General features: G+C 58.6%; 1 protein-coding gene across 1 annotated transcript in view; it reads right to left on the minus strand.

The window, feature by feature from the left end:
• Window positions 1–909: 909 nt before the first annotated feature.
• Window positions 910–15,854, minus strand: part of LOC135441617 (neuronal-glial cell adhesion molecule-like) — a 33,262-nt gene continuing 18,317 nt past the window's right edge. Inside the window, exons 7-13 of the mRNA XM_064701175.1 lie at window positions 15,348–15,518; window positions 13,379–13,490; window positions 12,054–12,238; window positions 8,674–8,805; window positions 7,744–7,887; window positions 4,236–4,347; window positions 910–1,102 (exon numbers count right to left, since the gene is read on the minus strand). Of these exons, the coding sequence (XP_064557245.1) occupies window positions 910–1,102; window positions 4,236–4,347; window positions 7,744–7,887; window positions 8,674–8,805; window positions 12,054–12,238; window positions 13,379–13,490; window positions 15,348–15,518 (1,049 nt within the window). The remainder of the gene's footprint in view (window positions 1,103–4,235; window positions 4,348–7,743; window positions 7,888–8,673; window positions 8,806–12,053; window positions 12,239–13,378; window positions 13,491–15,347; window positions 15,519–15,854) is intronic.

The following is a 15,854-nucleotide window of genomic DNA, read 5'->3' on the forward strand; positions in this document are numbered from 1 at the left end:
AGGATTTGGGGATCCCAGGATGGGTTTGGGGGTCCCAGGATGGATTTGAGGGGGAATTTGGGGATCCCAGGATGGGTTTGGAGAGGGTTTGGGGGGCCGGTCCCAGGGGTCTCAGGGGGTTCCCAGGGGTCTCAGAGGGTTCTGGAGGTCTCAGGGAGTCTCAGGGGTATTCCCAGGGGTCCCAGGGGACCCAGGCCGGTCCCGGGGTCTCAGGAGGTTCCCAGGGGTCTCAGGGGGTCTCAGGGGGTCTCAGGAGGTTCCCAGGGGGTCTCAGAGGGTTCTGGGGGTCTCAGGGGTATTCCCAGGGGTCCCAGGCCGGTCCCGGGGGTCTCAGGGGGTCTCAGGAGGTTCCCAGGGGTCCCAGGCCGGTCCCGGGGGTCTCAGGGGGTCTCAGGATGTTCCCGGGGGTCCCGGGGGTCTCAGAGGGTCTCAGGAAGTTCCCGGGGTCTCAGGAGGTTCCCAGGGGTCTCAGAGGGTTCTGGGGGTCCCAGGCCGGTCCCGGGGGTCCTAGGGGGTCTCAGAGGGTCCCAGGGGTCTCAGGAGGTTCCCAGGGGTCTCAGGGGGTCTCAGGGGGTCTCAGGGAGTCCAGGGGTCCCAGGGGGGTCTCAGGAGGTTCCCAGGGGGTCTCAGAGGGTTTTGGGGGTCCCGGGGGTCTCAGAGGGTTCTGGAGGTCTCAGGGGGTCTCAGGAGGTTCCAGGGGTCTCAGGGGGTCCCAGGAGGTTCCCAGGGGTCCCAGGCTGGTCCCAGGGGTCTCAGGAGGTTCCCAGGGTCCGGGGGTCTCAGAGCGTCTCAGGAGGTTCCCAGGGAGTCTCAGAGGGTTTTGGAGGTCTCAGGGGGTCCCAGGCCGGTCCTGGGGGTCTCAGGAGGTTCCCAGGGGTCCCAAACCGGTCCCGGGGGTCTCAGGGGGTCTCAGGAGGTTCCCAGGGCTCCCTCACCGCGCACGTCCAGGCGCGCGCTGGCGCTGGCGTTGCTGTGCGCGTTGCGGGCGCGGCAGCGGAACAGCCCCGAGTCCGCGCGCTGCGCCGGGAACACGCGCAGGGAGCCGTTGGTGAAGGCGAAGGCGCGGTCGTCGGCCAGGGCCGGGGTCAGGGACTCGGTGAACCTGGGGAATAAAAACAAAAACCGAGCTTAAACTGAGATCAAACTGGGGCAAAACTGAGATCATCGTCCTCCAGGGCTGGGGTGAGGGATTGGGTAAACGTGGGGAACAAAAACTGAGTTTAAACTGAGATCAAATGGGAGCAAAACCGAGATCAAACTGGGGCTGGGGAATTTGTGATCGTCCTCCAGGGCCGGGGTCAGGGTTTGGGTGAACCTGGCATTGGGGGAAAAACAAAAACTGAGATCAAACTGGGGCAAAACTGAGCTGAAACTGGGGCTGGGGAAGGCGTGATCGTCCTCCAGGGCCGGGGTCAGGGATTGGGTGAACCTGGGATTGGGGAAAAACAAAAACTGAGCTTAAACTGGGGCAAAACTGAGATCAAATGGGCTTGGGAATTCGTGGTCGTCGGCCAGGGCCGGGCTCAGGGACTCGGTGAACCTGGGAATAAAAATAAAAACTGAGATTAAACTGAGATCAAACTGGGGCAAAACTGAGATCATCGTCCTCCAGGGCCGGGGTCAGGGACTCGGTGAACCTGGGGAATAAAAACAAAAACCGAGCTTAAACTGAGATCAAACTGGGGCTGGGGAATTCGTGATCATCCTCCAGGGCTGGGGTGAACCTGGGGGCAAAAACTGAGATTAAACTGGGGCAAAACTGGGGCTGGGGAATTCGTGATCGTCCTCCAGGGCCGGGGTCAGGGACTCGGTGAACCTGGGATGGGGAAAAATAAAAACTGAGATTAAACTGAGATCAAACTGGGGCTGGGGAATTCGTGATCGTCGGCCAGGGCCGGGGTCAGGGACTCGGTGAACCTGGGGAATAAAAACTGAGATTAAACTGAGCTTAAACTGGGGCTGGGGAATTCGTGATCGTCCGCCAGGGCCCGGGTGAGGGACTGGGTGAACCTGGGACTGGGGAAAAATGGGGCTTAAACTGGGGCTGGGGAATTCGTGATTGTCCTCCAGGGCCAGGCTCAGGGCTGGGGTGAACCTGGGGAATAAAAACTGAGCTTAAACTGGGGTAAAATTGAGATCAAATGGGCTTGGGAAGGTGCGATCGTCCGCCAGGGCCGGGGTCAGGGACTCGGTGAACCTGGGATGGGGAAAAATAAAAACTGAGCTGAAACTGGGGCTGGGGAATTCGTGATCGTCCTCCAGGGCTGGGGTGAGGGCTTGGGTAAACCTGGGATGGGGAAAAACTGAGATCAAACTGAGATCAAACTGGGGCTGGGGAATTCGTGATCGTCCTCCAGGGCTGGGGTGAGGGATTGGGTAAACCTGGGATTGGGGAAAAAACAAAAACTGAGATCAAACGGAGGCAAAACTGAGATCAAACTGGGGCTGGGGAATTCGTGATTGTCCTCCAGGGCCTGGGTGAGGGACTGGGTAAACCTGGGGAACAAAAACTGAGATTAAACCGGGGCAAAACGGAGATCAAACTGGGGCTGGGGAAGGCGCGATCGTCCTTCAGGGCCGGGGTGAGGGACTGGGTAAACCTGGGATGGGGAAAAACCAAAACTGAGATCAAACGGGGGCAAAACCGAGGTAAAAGGGGGCAAAACCGAGATCAAATGGGGGCAAAACTGAGATCAAACGGGGGCAAAACCGAGATCAAACGGGGGCAAAAACCGAGATCAAATGGGGGCAAAAAACGAGGTAAAAGGGGGCAAAACCGAGATCAAACAGGGGCAAAACTGAGATCAAACAGGGGCAAAACTGAGATCAAACAGGGGTAAAAAACGAGGTAAAAGGGGGCAAAACTGAGATCAAATGGGGGCAAAACTGAGATCAAACAGGTGGGGGGGATTTGATCAGCTTTGGGGTAATTTGGGTCTGGGGTCTCTCACCACTCCACGGTGGGGCACAGGTGGGTTTGGGGATCCTCAGGGATAGGAGTGAATTTTGGGGGATTTTTGGGGGGGGGGATTTGAGCAGATTTCAGGGGGTTTTGGGGGGATTTGATCAGCTTTGGGGTAATTTGGGTCTGGGGTCTCTCACCACTCCACGGTGGGGCACAGGTGGGTTTGGGGATCCTCAGGGATAGGAGCGGATTTTGGGGGGATTTTGGGGAATTTTGGGGGGGGTCCTGAGCAGATTTCAGGGGGTTTTGGGGGGGGATTTGAGCAGATTTCAGCGGGTTTTGGGGGGATTTGATGGGATTTGGGGTGTTTTGGGTCTGGGGTCTCTCACCACTCCACGGCAGGTAAAGTGAGTGAGGGGGTTTGGGGTTCCCAGGGATAGGAGCGGATTTTGGGGGGATTTTTGGGGGGGGATTTGAGCAGATTTCAGGGAGTTTTGGGAGCATATTGATCAGCTTTGGGGTATTTTGGGTCTGGGGTCTCTCACCACTCCACAGTGAGGCACAGGTGGGTTTGGGGATCCCAGGGATAGGAGCGGATTTTGGGGGATTTTTTGGGGAGGGGGATTTGAGCAGATTTCAGCGGGTTTTAGGAGGATATTGATCAGAGTTGGGGTAATTTGGGTCTGGGGTCTCTCACCACTCCACGGCAGGTAAAGTGAGTGAGGGGGTTTGGGGTTCCCAGGGATTTGAGCAGATTTTGGGAGGTTTTTGGGGAGGGGTCCTGAGCAGATTTCAGGGGGTTTTGGGAGGATATTGATCAGCTTTGGGGTATTTTGGGTCTGGGGTCTCTCACCACTCCACGGTGGGGCACAGGTGGGTTTGGGGATAGGAGCTGATTTTGGGGGGTCCTGGGCGGGGGATTTGAGCAGATTCCAGGGGGTTTTGGGGGGATTTCATCAGCGTTGGGGTAATTTGGGTCTGGGGTCTCTCACCACTCCACGATGGGGCACAGGTGGGTTTGGGGATCCTCGGGGATAGGAGCTGATTTTGGGGGGATTTTTGGGGGGGGATTTGAGCAGATTTTGGGGGGTTTTGGGGGGGGTCCTGAGCAGATTTCAGGGGGTTTTGGGGGGATTTGATCGGATTTGGGGTAATTTGGGTCTGGGGTCTCTCACCACTCCACGGCAGGTAAAGTGAGTGAGGGGGTTTGGGATCCTCAGGGATAGGAGCGGATTTTGGGGGATTTTTGGGGGGGGGATTTGAGCAGATTTCAGGGGGTTTTGGGGGGATTTGATCAGATTTGGGGTAATTTGGGTCTGGGGTCTCTCACCACTCCACGGCGGGCGCGGGGGCCCCGAAGGCGCGGCAGTGCAGCAGCGCCGTCTGGTTCTCCACCACGGTGTAGAGCTGCGAGTCCGGGGTCAGGATCTGCACCGGCAGCTCTGGGGGCGTTCGGGGGTCAGGGACCCCAAAATCCATCCCCAAAACACCAAAATCCATCCTGGGACCCCAAAATCCATCCCCAGGACCCCAAAATTGCTCCCTGGGGTACCAAAATCCATCCCTGGGGCTCTAAATCCATCCTGGGATCCCAAATCCATCCTGGGACCCCAAAATCCATCCTGGGATCCCAAAATCCATTCCAGGATCACAAAATCCATCCCCCAACCTCAAAATCCATCCCCCAACCCCAAAATCCATCCAGGGACCCCAAAATTGCTCCCTGGGGTACCAAAATCCATCCCTGGGGCTCTAAATCCATCCCCAGACCCCAAAATCCATCCTGGGATCCCAAAATCCATCCCCAGGACCCCAAAATCCATCCCAGGACCCCAAAATCCATCCCCAAAACCTCAAAATCCATCCAGGGACCCCAAAATCCATCCTGGGATCCCAAATCCCATCCTGGGACCCCAAAATCCATCCCCAGGACCCCAAAATCCATCCCGGGACCCCAAAATCCATCCTGGGATCCCAAAATCCATCCTGGGATCCCAAAATCCAACCTGGGATCCCAAAATCCATCTTTGCATCCCAAATTCCATCCTGGGACCCCAAAATCGCTCCCTGGGGTACCGAAATCCATCCCCAGGACCCCAAAATCCATCCTGGCATCCCAAAATCCATCCTGGGATCCCAAAATCCATCCTGGGACCCCAAAATCCAACCTGGGACCCCAAAATCCATCCTGGGACCCCAAAATCCATCCCCAGGACCCCAAAATCCATCCTGGGATCCCAAATTCCATCCTGGGACCCCAAAATCCATCCTGGGATCCCCCCAAAATATCCATCCCAGGACCCCAAAAATCCATCCCCAAAACCTCAAAATCCATCCCCAAACCCAAAATCCATCCCCAGGACCCCAAAATCCATCCTGGGACCCCAAATCCAACCTGGGATCCGAAATTCCATCCCGGGATCCCAAAATCCATCCCCAGGACCCCAAAATCCATCCTGGGACCCAAATTCCATCCTGGGATCCCCAAAATCCACCTGGGATCTCAAAATCCATCCCCAGAACCCCAAAATCCATCCCAAAACTCCAAAATCCATCCTGGGATCCCAAATTCCATCCTGGGATCCCAAAATTGCATCCTGGGATCCCCAAAATCCATCCTGGACCCCAAATTCCATCCTGGGATCCCAAAATGCATCCTGGGATCCCAAAATCCATCCTGGGACCACAAAATGCATCCTGGGACCCCAAAATCCATCCCCAGGACCCCAAAATCCATCCTGGGACCCCAAAATCCATCCTGGGATCCCAAATCCATCCTGGGACCCCAAAATCCATCCTGGGACCCCAAAATCCATCCTGGGATCCCAAAATCCATCCCGGACCCCAAAATCCATCCCCAGGACCCCAAAATCCATCCTGGGACCCCAAAATCCATCCTGGGATCCCAAATCCATCCAGGGACCCCAAAATTGCTCCCTGGGGTACCAAAATCCATCCCTGGGGCTCTAAATCCATCCTGGGATCCCAAAATCCATCCCCGGACCCCAAAATCCATCCTGGGACCCAAAATCCATCCTGGGACCCCAAAATCCATCCCCAAAACCCCAAAATCCATCCCCAAAACCCCAAAATCCATCCCAGGATCCCAAAATCCATCCTGGGACCCCAAAATCCATCCTGGGACCCCAAAATCCATCCCCAGGACCCCAAAATCCATCCTGGGATCCCAAAATCCATCCCGGGAACCCCAAAATCCATCCTGGGACCCCAAAATCCATCCCCAGGACCCCAAAATCCATCCTGGGATCCCCAAAATCCATTCCTGGAATCCCAAATTCCATCCTGGGACCCCAAATCCATCCCGGAACTCCAAAATCCATCCTGGGATCCCAAAATCCATCCCAAAACCCCAAAATCCATCCTGGGATCCCCAAAATCCATCCTGGGACCCCAAATTCCATTCCTGGGATCCCAAAATCCTCCCCAGGACCCCAAAATCCATCCCCAAAACCCCAAAATCCATCCCGGGACCCCAAATTCCATCCCGGACCCCAAAATCCATCCTGGCATCCCAAAATCCAACCTGGGACCCCAAAATCCATCCCGGGACCCCAAATTCCATCCTGGGACCCCAAATCCATCCCAGGGACCCAAAATCCATCCTGGGACCCAAAATCCAACCTGGGACCCAAAATCCATCTGGGATCCAAATTCCATCCTGGGACCCAAATCCATCCCAGGGACCCCAAAATCCATCCTGGGACCCCAAATCCATTCCGGGACCCAAAATCCATTCCGGGACCCCAAAATCCATCCTGGGACCCAAAATTTCATCCAGGATCCCAATAATCCATTTTCCAGGACCCAAAATCCATCCGGGACCCAATTTCCATCCTGGGATCCCAAAATCACTCTCAGGGGGGTCCCAGGGGGAATTGAGCAGAATTTGGGGGTTTTGGGGGGATATCGAGCAGATTTTGGGGGTTTTTGGGGGATATTGAGCCGATTTTGGGGTGTTTTGGGGGGATGTTGAGCAGATTTTGGGGGTTACCAAGGGTTTTAGGGGATTTGTAGGGTTTTGGTGGATTTTTGGGGTGTTTTTGGGGTGTTTTTGGGGGATTTTGGGGTGGTTTTGGGGGTGTTTTTGGGGTGATTTTGGGGTGATTTTGAGGTGATTTTGGGGGTGGTTTTTGGGGTGATTTTGGGGGTGGTTTTGGGGTGTTTTGGGGTGTGTTTTTGGGGGTGGTTTTGGGGTGTTTTTGGGGTGTTTTTGGGGTGGTTTGGGGGTGTTTTTGGGGGTGATTTGGGGGTGATTTTGGGTGTTTTTGGGGTGATTTTGGGGGTGTTTTTGGGGTGGTTTTGGGGTGATTTTGGGGTGATTTTGGGGTGTTTTTGGGGATTTTTGGGGTGATTTCGGGGTGATTTCGGGGTGATTTCGGGGTGATTTTGGGGTTTTTGGAGTGGTTCTGGGGTGTTTTCAGGGTGTTTTTGGGGTGATTTTGGGGTGTTTTTGGGGGTGTTTTGGGTGGTTTTGGGGTGATTTTGGGTGTTTTGGGGGTGATTTGGGGGTGATTTTGGGGTGTTTTTGATGGTGATTTTGGGGTGATTTTGGGGTGTTTTTGGGGTGTTTTTGGGGTGGTTTTGGGGTGGTTTTGGGGTGTTTTTGGGGGTGTTTTTGGGGTGTTTTGGGGGTGATTTTGGGGGTGTTTTTGGGGTGGTTTTGGGGTGTTTTTGGGGTGATTTTGGTGTGTTTTTAGGGTGATTTTGGGGTGATTTTGGGGTGTTTTGGGGTGATTTTGGGGGTTTTTTTGGGGGGTTTTTGGGGGTGTTTTGGGGGTGTTTTTGGGGTGATTTTGGGGTATTTTGGGGTGACTCACCCACGACGTAGATGAAGGCGTTGGCCAGCAGCCGCCCGTGGACGTTGGAGGCCTCGCACTGAGCGACCATGGAGTCGTTGGGCTCCAGGTGGGACAGGATCAGAGCCCCGTCCCGGAGAGAGAGGCGGTCTGAGCCCGGCACATCTGGGGACAGTGGGGACATTGGGGACATTGGGGACATTGGGGACACCATTGGGGACATTGGGGACACCATTGGGGACACCATTGGGGACATTGGGGACACCACTGGGGACATTGGGGACACCATTGGGGACACCATTGGGGACATTGGGGACACCATTGGGGACATCATTGGGGACACCATTGGGGACAGCATTGGGGACATTGGGGACACCATTGGGGACATTGGGGACACCATTGGGGACATCAAAAACTCATCCAGGGACACCAAAACCACCCCTGGGGACATCAAACTCCCACCCCCAGGAACCCCCCCCCGAAACCCTCAGGGACACCCAAGGGACCCCCAAACCCCCCAAGGGACCGCCAAACCCCCAAGGGACCCCAAACCCCCCAAGGCACCGCCATGACACCCCTCCCCCACCCACCAAAGGCCTCAAATCCCCTCCCCCACCCCCCGGACCCCCCAAAATCCCTCAAATCCCCTCCCCCACCCCCCACCCCGCTACCTACCCCCCCCCCCAAAATCCCTCAAATCCCCTCCCCCCACCCCCCGGACCCCCCAAAATCCCTCAAATCCCCTCCCCAGCCACCCTAAACCCCCCCAAACCTCCCCAATCACCTCAAATCCCCCCAAAACCTCCCCAAAATCCCCTTCCCCGCTCCCTCTCCAGGCCCCCCAAACTCCCCCTCAAATCCCCCCAAACGCCCTCCCCAGGGCCCCCAAGCCCCCTCCCCACCCCCCAATCCCCCCCTTTGCCCCCTCCCCACCCCCCAATCGCCCCCTACCATCGAAGGGGACCCCGTTGAGGCTCCAGCTGACGCGGGGTCGGGGTTTGCCGCCCACCTGGCAGTCCAGGCGCGCCGTCTCGCCGGGCCCGAACACCCCGCTCTGGGGCCGCCGCAGCCAGTACGGGGCGGCTGGGGACACTGGGTTAGACTGGGACCGTCCCAGTACAGCCCAGTACAGCCCAGTATAGCCCAGTGCCCACCCAGTGCCCATCCCGGTATGCCCCGGTACAGCCCAGCCCCGCTCTGGGGCCGCCGCAGCCAGTACGGGGCGGCTGGGGACACTGGGTTAGACTGGGACCAAACTGGGACCATCCCAGTGCCTCCCAGTACAGACCAGTATAGCCCAGTGCCCATCCTGGTACGCCCCAGTACAGCCCAGCCCCGCTCTGTGGCCGCCGCAGCCAGTACGGGGCGGCTGGGGATACTGGGTTAGACTGGGACCAGACTGGGACCATCCCAGTACAGCCCAGTATAGCCCAGTATCACCCATTGACCACCCAGTGCTGCCCAGTGCTCCCCCGGTACAGCCCAGCCCCGCTCTGGGGCCACCGCAGCCAGTATGGGGCGGCTGTGGGACACTGGGTTAGACTGGGACCAGACTGGGACCATCCCAGTACAGACCAGCGCCTCCCAGTATAGCCCAGTGCCCACCCAGTGCCCATCCCGGTACACCCCAGTACAGCCCAGCCCCGCTCTGGGGCCGCCGCAGCCAGTACGGGGTGGCTGTGGATACTGGGTGAGACTGGGACCAGACTGGGACCATCCCAGTACAGACCAGTACAGCCCAGTGCCTCCCAGTACAGCCCAGTATAGCCCAGTACCTCCCAATGCCCATCCTGGTACACCCCGGTACAGCCCAGCCCCGCTCTGCGGCCGCCGCAGCCAGTACGGGGCGGCTGGGGACACTGGGTTAGACTGGGACCGTCCCAGTACAGCCCAGTACAGCCCAGTGCCTCCCAGTACAGCCCAGCCCCGCTCTGGGGCCGCCGCAGCCAGTACGGGGCGGCTGGGGACACTGGGTTAGACTGGGACCGTCCCAGTACAGCCCAGTGCCTCCCAGTACAGCCCAGTGCCTCCCAGTACAGCCCAGTGCTGCCCAGTGCTCCCCCCGGTACATCCCAGTATCACCCAGTGCTCCCTTGGTACATCCCAGCCCCGCTCTGGGGCCGCCGCAGCCAGTACGGGGCGGCTGGGGACACTGGGTTAGACTGGGACCAAACTGGGACCATCCCAGTACAGACCAGTGCCTCCCAGTACAGCCCAGTATAGCCCAGTGCCTCCCAGTGCCCATCCCGGTACACCCCGGTACAGCCCAGCCCCGCTCTGGGGCCGCCGCAGCCAGTACAGGGCGGCTGTGGGAATGGGGTGAGACTGGGACCAGACTGGGACCATCCCAGTACAGCCCAGTATAGCCCAGTGCCTCCCAATGCCCATCCCGGTACACCCCAGTACAGCCCAGCCCCGCTCTGGGGCCGCCGCAGCCAGTATGGGGCGGCTGGGGATACTGGGTTAGACTGGGACCAGACTGGGACCATCCCAGTACAGACCAGTACAGCCCAGTGCATCCCAGTATCACCCAGTGCTCGCCCAGTACAGCCCAGCCCTGCTCTGGGGCCGCCGCAGCCAGTACGGGGCGGCTGGGGATGCTGGGTTAGACTGGGACCGTCCCAGTACAGCCCAGTGCCTCCCAGTATAGCCCAGTATAGCCCAGTGCCCACCCAGTACAGCCCAGCCCCGCTCTGTGGCCGCCGCAGCCAGTACGGGGCAGCTGGGGACACTGGGTTAGACTGGGACCAAACTGGGACCATCCCAGTACAGACCAGTATATCCCAGTCCCTCCCAGTACCCTGCACGGTGACCCGGTGGCTCCTCCTGTCCATCCCCAGCCCGTTGGTGGCCCCGCACTCGGGCTCTCCCCAGCCCCCAGTCCATCCCAGTATGTCCCAGTATATCCCAGTATCCTGCACGGTGACCCTGTGGCTCCCATCCCAGTATATCCCAGTATATCCCAGTTCCCCCCAGTACCCTGCACGGTGACCCTGTGGCTCCCAGTATATCCCAGTATATCCCAGTCTATCCCAGTCCATCCCAGTATATCCCAGTCCATCCCAGTCCATCCCAGTCTATCCCAGTCCATCCCAGCATATCCCAGTATATCCCAGTCCCTCCCAGTCCCTCCCAGTCCCTCCCAGTCTATCCCAGTCCATCCCACTCCATCCCAGTATATCCCAGTCCATCCCAGTCCCTCCCAGTCCATCCCAGTCCCTCCCAGTCCCTCCCAGTCCCTCCCAGTCCCTCCCAGTCCCTCCCAGTATATCCCAGTCCATCCCAGTCCATCCCGGTCCATCCCAGTATATCCCAGTATATCCCAGTATATCCCAGTCCATCCCAGTATATCCCAGTCCATCCCAGTCCATCCCAGTCCATACCAGTCCCTCCCAGTCCATCCCAGTCCATCCCAGTCCCTCCCAGTACCCTGCACGGTGACGCGGTGGCTCCCAGTCTATCCCAGTCCATCCCAGTCCATTCCAGTCCCTCCCAGTCCATCCCAGTATATCCCAGTCCATCCCAGTACCCTGCACGGTGACCCTGTGGCTCCTCCGGTCCGTCCCCAGCCCGTTGGTGGCCCCGCACTCGGGCTGTCCCCAGCCCCCAGTCCCTCCCAGTCCCTCCCAGTCCATCCCAGTCCATCCCAGTCCCTCCCAGTATATCCCAGTCCATCCCAGTATATCCCAGTTCCCCCAGTCACCCTGCACGGTGACCCGGTCCATCCCAGTCCATCCCAGTCCATCCCAGTCCATCCCAGTATATCCCAGTCCATCCCAGTCTATCCCAGTCCCTCCCAGTCCATCCCAGTCCCTCCCAGTCCATCCCAGTTCCCCCAGTACCCTGCACGGTGACGCGGTGGCTCCCAGTATATCCCAGTATATCCCAGTCTATCCCAGTACCCTGCACAGTGACGCGGTGGCTCCCAGTATATCCCAGTCTATCCCAGTATACCCCAGTTCCCCCAGTACCCTGCACGGTGACCCTGTGGCTCCCAGTCCCTCCCAGTATATCCCAGTCTATCCCAGTCCATTCCAGTCCATCCCAGTCCATCCCAGTATCTCCCAGTACCCTGCACGGTGACCCGGTGGCTCCCAGTCCATCCCAGTCCATCCCAGTCTATCCCAGTCCATCCCAGTCCATCCCAGTCCATCCCAGTCCATCCCAGTACCCTGCACGGTGACCCTGTGGCTCCCAGTATATCCCAGTATATCCCAGTCCCTCCCAGTCCATCCCAGTACCCTGCACAGTGACGCGGTGGCTCCCAGTCCATCCCAGTCCATCCCAGTCCCTCCCAGTCCATCCCAGTCCATCCCAGTCCATCCCAGTACCCTGCACGGTGACGCGGTGGCTCCTCCGGTCCGTCCCCAGCCCGTTGGTGGCCCCGCACTCGTAGTCGCCATCGTCGGCCTCGCTGACGTTGAGCAGCCTCAGGGTGTGGTTGAAATTGTCCAGCACGGCCCGGCCCGGCGGCAGCGGCGCGTTCAGGCGGCGCCACCACACCCAGGGCGTGGGGCTGGAACAGAACCGGGTTAAACCGGGGTTAAACTGGGGTTAAACTGGGATAAATCCGGGTTAAACCCGGGATAAACCCGGGATGATCCCTGGTATTCCCTGAGACCCCCCAGGATATCCCCAGGTACACCCGGATCCGTTCAGGCGGCGCCACCACACCCAGGGCGTGGGGCTGCAACAGAACCGGGTTAAACCGGGGTTAAACTGGGGTTAAACTGGGATCGAAGCGGGATAAACCCGGGATAAACCCAGGATAAAACCTGATATCCCTGGGATAACCCTGGGACACCCAGATCTGTTCAGGCGGCGCCACCACACCCAGGGCGTGGGGCTGCAACAGAACCGGGATAAACCGGATTAAACCGGGATTAAACCGGAATAGATCTGGGATTAAACTGGGATAGATCTGGGATTAAACCGGGATTAAACCGGGATTAAACCGGGATAGACCCAGGATTAAACCGGATAGATCCGGGATTAAACCGGGACAGATCCGGGATTGAACCGGGATAATCCCTGCAATTCCCTGAGACACCTGGAAACACCCCTTGGGGACCACCGAGCCAATCCCAGGGACCCCCCAGAATCCCCCCAGGGACCCCCAGACTCCTCTGGATCTCCCCAGATCCCCCCCCAAGACCCTCCCAAACCCCCCAGGACCCTCCAGACACCCCAAAACCCCCCCAGGACCCCTCCTAAACCCCCCAGGACCCCCCAAAACCTTCTGGTCTCCCCAGGACCCCCAACATCCCCCCCACACCCTCCCAGACACCCCAAGACCCCCCCAGGACCCCCCAAAACCCTTCTGGTCTCCCCCAGGACCCCCCCAGACCCCCCAAGACCCCTCCAACATCCCCCCAAGACCCCCCGGGACCCCCCCAAAACCCCCAGGATCCCCCCAAGACCCCCCAAGACCCTTCTGGTCTCCCCAGGACCCCCCCAGACCCTCCAAAACCCCCAGGACCCTCCCAGACACCCCAAAACCCCCCAGGACCCTCCTAAACCCCTCAGGACCCCCCAAAACCTTTCTGGTCTCCCCCAGGACCCCCCCAGACCCCCCAGACCCCTCCAACATCCCCCCAAGACCCTCCCAGACCCCCCAAAACCCCCCCAGGACCCCCCAAGCCCCCTCCCCACTCACAGCCCCTCAGCAATGCACTCCAGCACCAGCGTCTCCCCCCTCAGGGCCACGTGGGTGGGTTGGGGGTCCCTGGGGACCACCAGGCGGGGGGGCCGCGACTGCACCGAGTTACCTGGGGGGGGGGGGAGGGGTTAGAGACCCCCACAAAGCCCCCCAGGACCCCCCCAAATCCCCAAATCCCACAGGAGCCCCTCAGAACCTGCCCCAAATTCCTGAGGGTCCCCCCCAAAACCCGCCCAAATTTGAGGGTCTGGGGTCCCCCTGAAGGGAGATTCAGGGGGTTTGGGGTCTCCCAAAGGGGGATTAGGGGGTCCCTGAAGGGGGATTTGGGGTTTTGGGGTCCCTAAATGGGGATTTGGGGTCTCCTGAAGGGGGATTTGGGGTCCTTAAATGGGGATTTGGGGTTTTGGGGTCCCTAAATGGGGTTTTGGGGTCTCCCAAAGGGGGATTAGGGGGTCCCTGAAGGGGGATTTGGGGTTTTGGGGTCCCTAAATGGGGTTTTGGGGTCTCCTGAAGGGGGATTTGGGGTTCAGGCATCTCCTTGATGGGGGGGCTTTGGGGTTTTGGGGTTCCCTAGAGTGAGGATTTGGTGTTTTGGGGTCACTAAAGGGAATTTTGGGGTCCCCTAGAGGGGATTTGGTGTTTTGGGGTCACTAAAGGGAAATTTTGGGTCCTCCAGAGGGGGATTTGGGGTTTTGGCACCCCCTAAATGAGGATTTGAGGTTCAGGGATCCCCCTGAAGGAGGCTTTGGGATTTTGGGGTCCCCTAGAGGGGGCTTTGGGATTTTGGGGTCCCCTAGAGGGAGCTTTGGGATTTTGGTGTTCCCTAAATAAGGCTTGGGGGTTTCGGGGTCCCCTAAACAAGGCTTTGGGATTTTGGGATCCCCTAGAGGAGACTTTGGGATTTTGGGGTCCCCTAAGGATTGGGTTGGTCCTAAGGTTTGGTCCTGAGGGCTTTGGATTTTGGGTCCTAAAGGCTTTGGGTGTTTTGGGGTCCCCTAGAGGGGGGATTGGGGTTTGGGGTCCCTTAGAGGGGGTTTTGGGGTCCCCTAAACAAGGCTTTGGGATTTTGGTGTCCCCTAAATAAGGCTCTGGGGTTTTGGGGTCCCCTAGAGGGGGCTGTGGGGTTTTGGGGTCCCTTAGAGGAGGCTTTGGGGTTTTGGGGTCCCCTAAACAAGGCTTTGGGGTTTTGGGGTCCCCTAGAGGAGGCTTTGGGGTTTTGGGGTCCCCTAGAGGGGGCTTTGGGGTTTTGGGGTCCTTAGAGGGGGTTGTGTGTTTTGGGGTCCCCTAAAAAGGCTTTGGTTTTGGGTCCCTTAGAGGACTTTGGGTTTTGGGGTCCCCTAGAGGGGGCTGTGTGGTTTTGGGGTCCCCTAACAGGCTTTGGGTTTTGGGGTCCCTAGAGGGGATTTGGGTTTTGGGGTCCCCTAAATAAGGCTTTGGGTTTTGGGGTCCCTTGAGGGGGACTTTGGGTTTTGGGGATCCCCTAAACAAGGCTTTGGGTTTTGGGGTCCCTAGAGGGGATTGGGTTTTGGGGTCCCCTAGAGGAGGCTTTGGGGTTTTGGGATCCTCTTGATGGGGGATTTGGGGTTTGGGGTCCCCTAAACAAGGCTTTGGGGTTTTGGGGTCCCTAGAGGGTTGGTTGAGGGGGCTTTAGGGTTTTGGGTCCCTGAAGGGGGATTTGGGATTTTGGGGTCCCTTAGAGGGGGCTTTGGGGTTTTGGGGTCCCCTAAACAAGGCTTTGGGATTTTGGGGTCCCCTAGAGGGGGTTTTGGGGTCCCCTAGAGGGGGCTTTGGGGTCCCCTAAACAAGGCTTTGGGGGATCTGGGGTTTTGGGGTCCCTAGAGCTGTGGGTATTTGGGGTCCCCTAAACAAGGCTTTAGGATTTTGGGGTGCTTAAGACAGGTTTTGGGGTCCCTTAGAGGGGGTCTTCGGGTCCCCTAGAGGGGTTTTGGGGTCGGGGGTCCCTCACTGGGGGTGACGCGCAGGTCCAGCGGCTCCTTCTGGATGATGGTGCGGGGTCCCAGGTAGTGGGCGTGGCAGATGTAATCGGGGTGGCTGTCACCGACCTGCGCGTTGGCGAAGTACAGGAACCCGTCCTGGCCCATGCTCACCCGGGCATCCTGGGCGATGTGCACGATCCCTGGGCAACAAAAACCCCAAAATATCCTAAATCTGACCTAAAACTGATCCTAAACCTGCCCTAAAACCGACCCTAAACCTGCCCCCAAAGCAGCCCCAGGAACCCGTCCTGGCCCATGCTCACCCGGGCATCCTGGGCGATGTGCACGATCCCTGGGCAGGAAAAAACCCAAAAGTGACCCAAACCTGATCCTAAACCTGCCCTAAAACTGACCTAAAACTGACCCTAAAACTGCACTAAAACTGCCTTAAACCCGACCCTAAATCTGACCCTAAACCAGCCCCAGGAACCCGTCCTGGCCCGTGCTGACCCGCGTGTCCTGGGCGATGTGCACGA

This window comes from Zonotrichia leucophrys, unplaced genomic scaffold (genome assembly GCF_028769735.1).
Source record: "Zonotrichia leucophrys gambelii isolate GWCS_2022_RI unplaced genomic scaffold, RI_Zleu_2.0 Scaffold_375_50379, whole genome shotgun sequence".
Lineage (NCBI taxonomy): Eukaryota > Metazoa > Chordata > Aves > Passeriformes > Passerellidae > Zonotrichia > Zonotrichia leucophrys.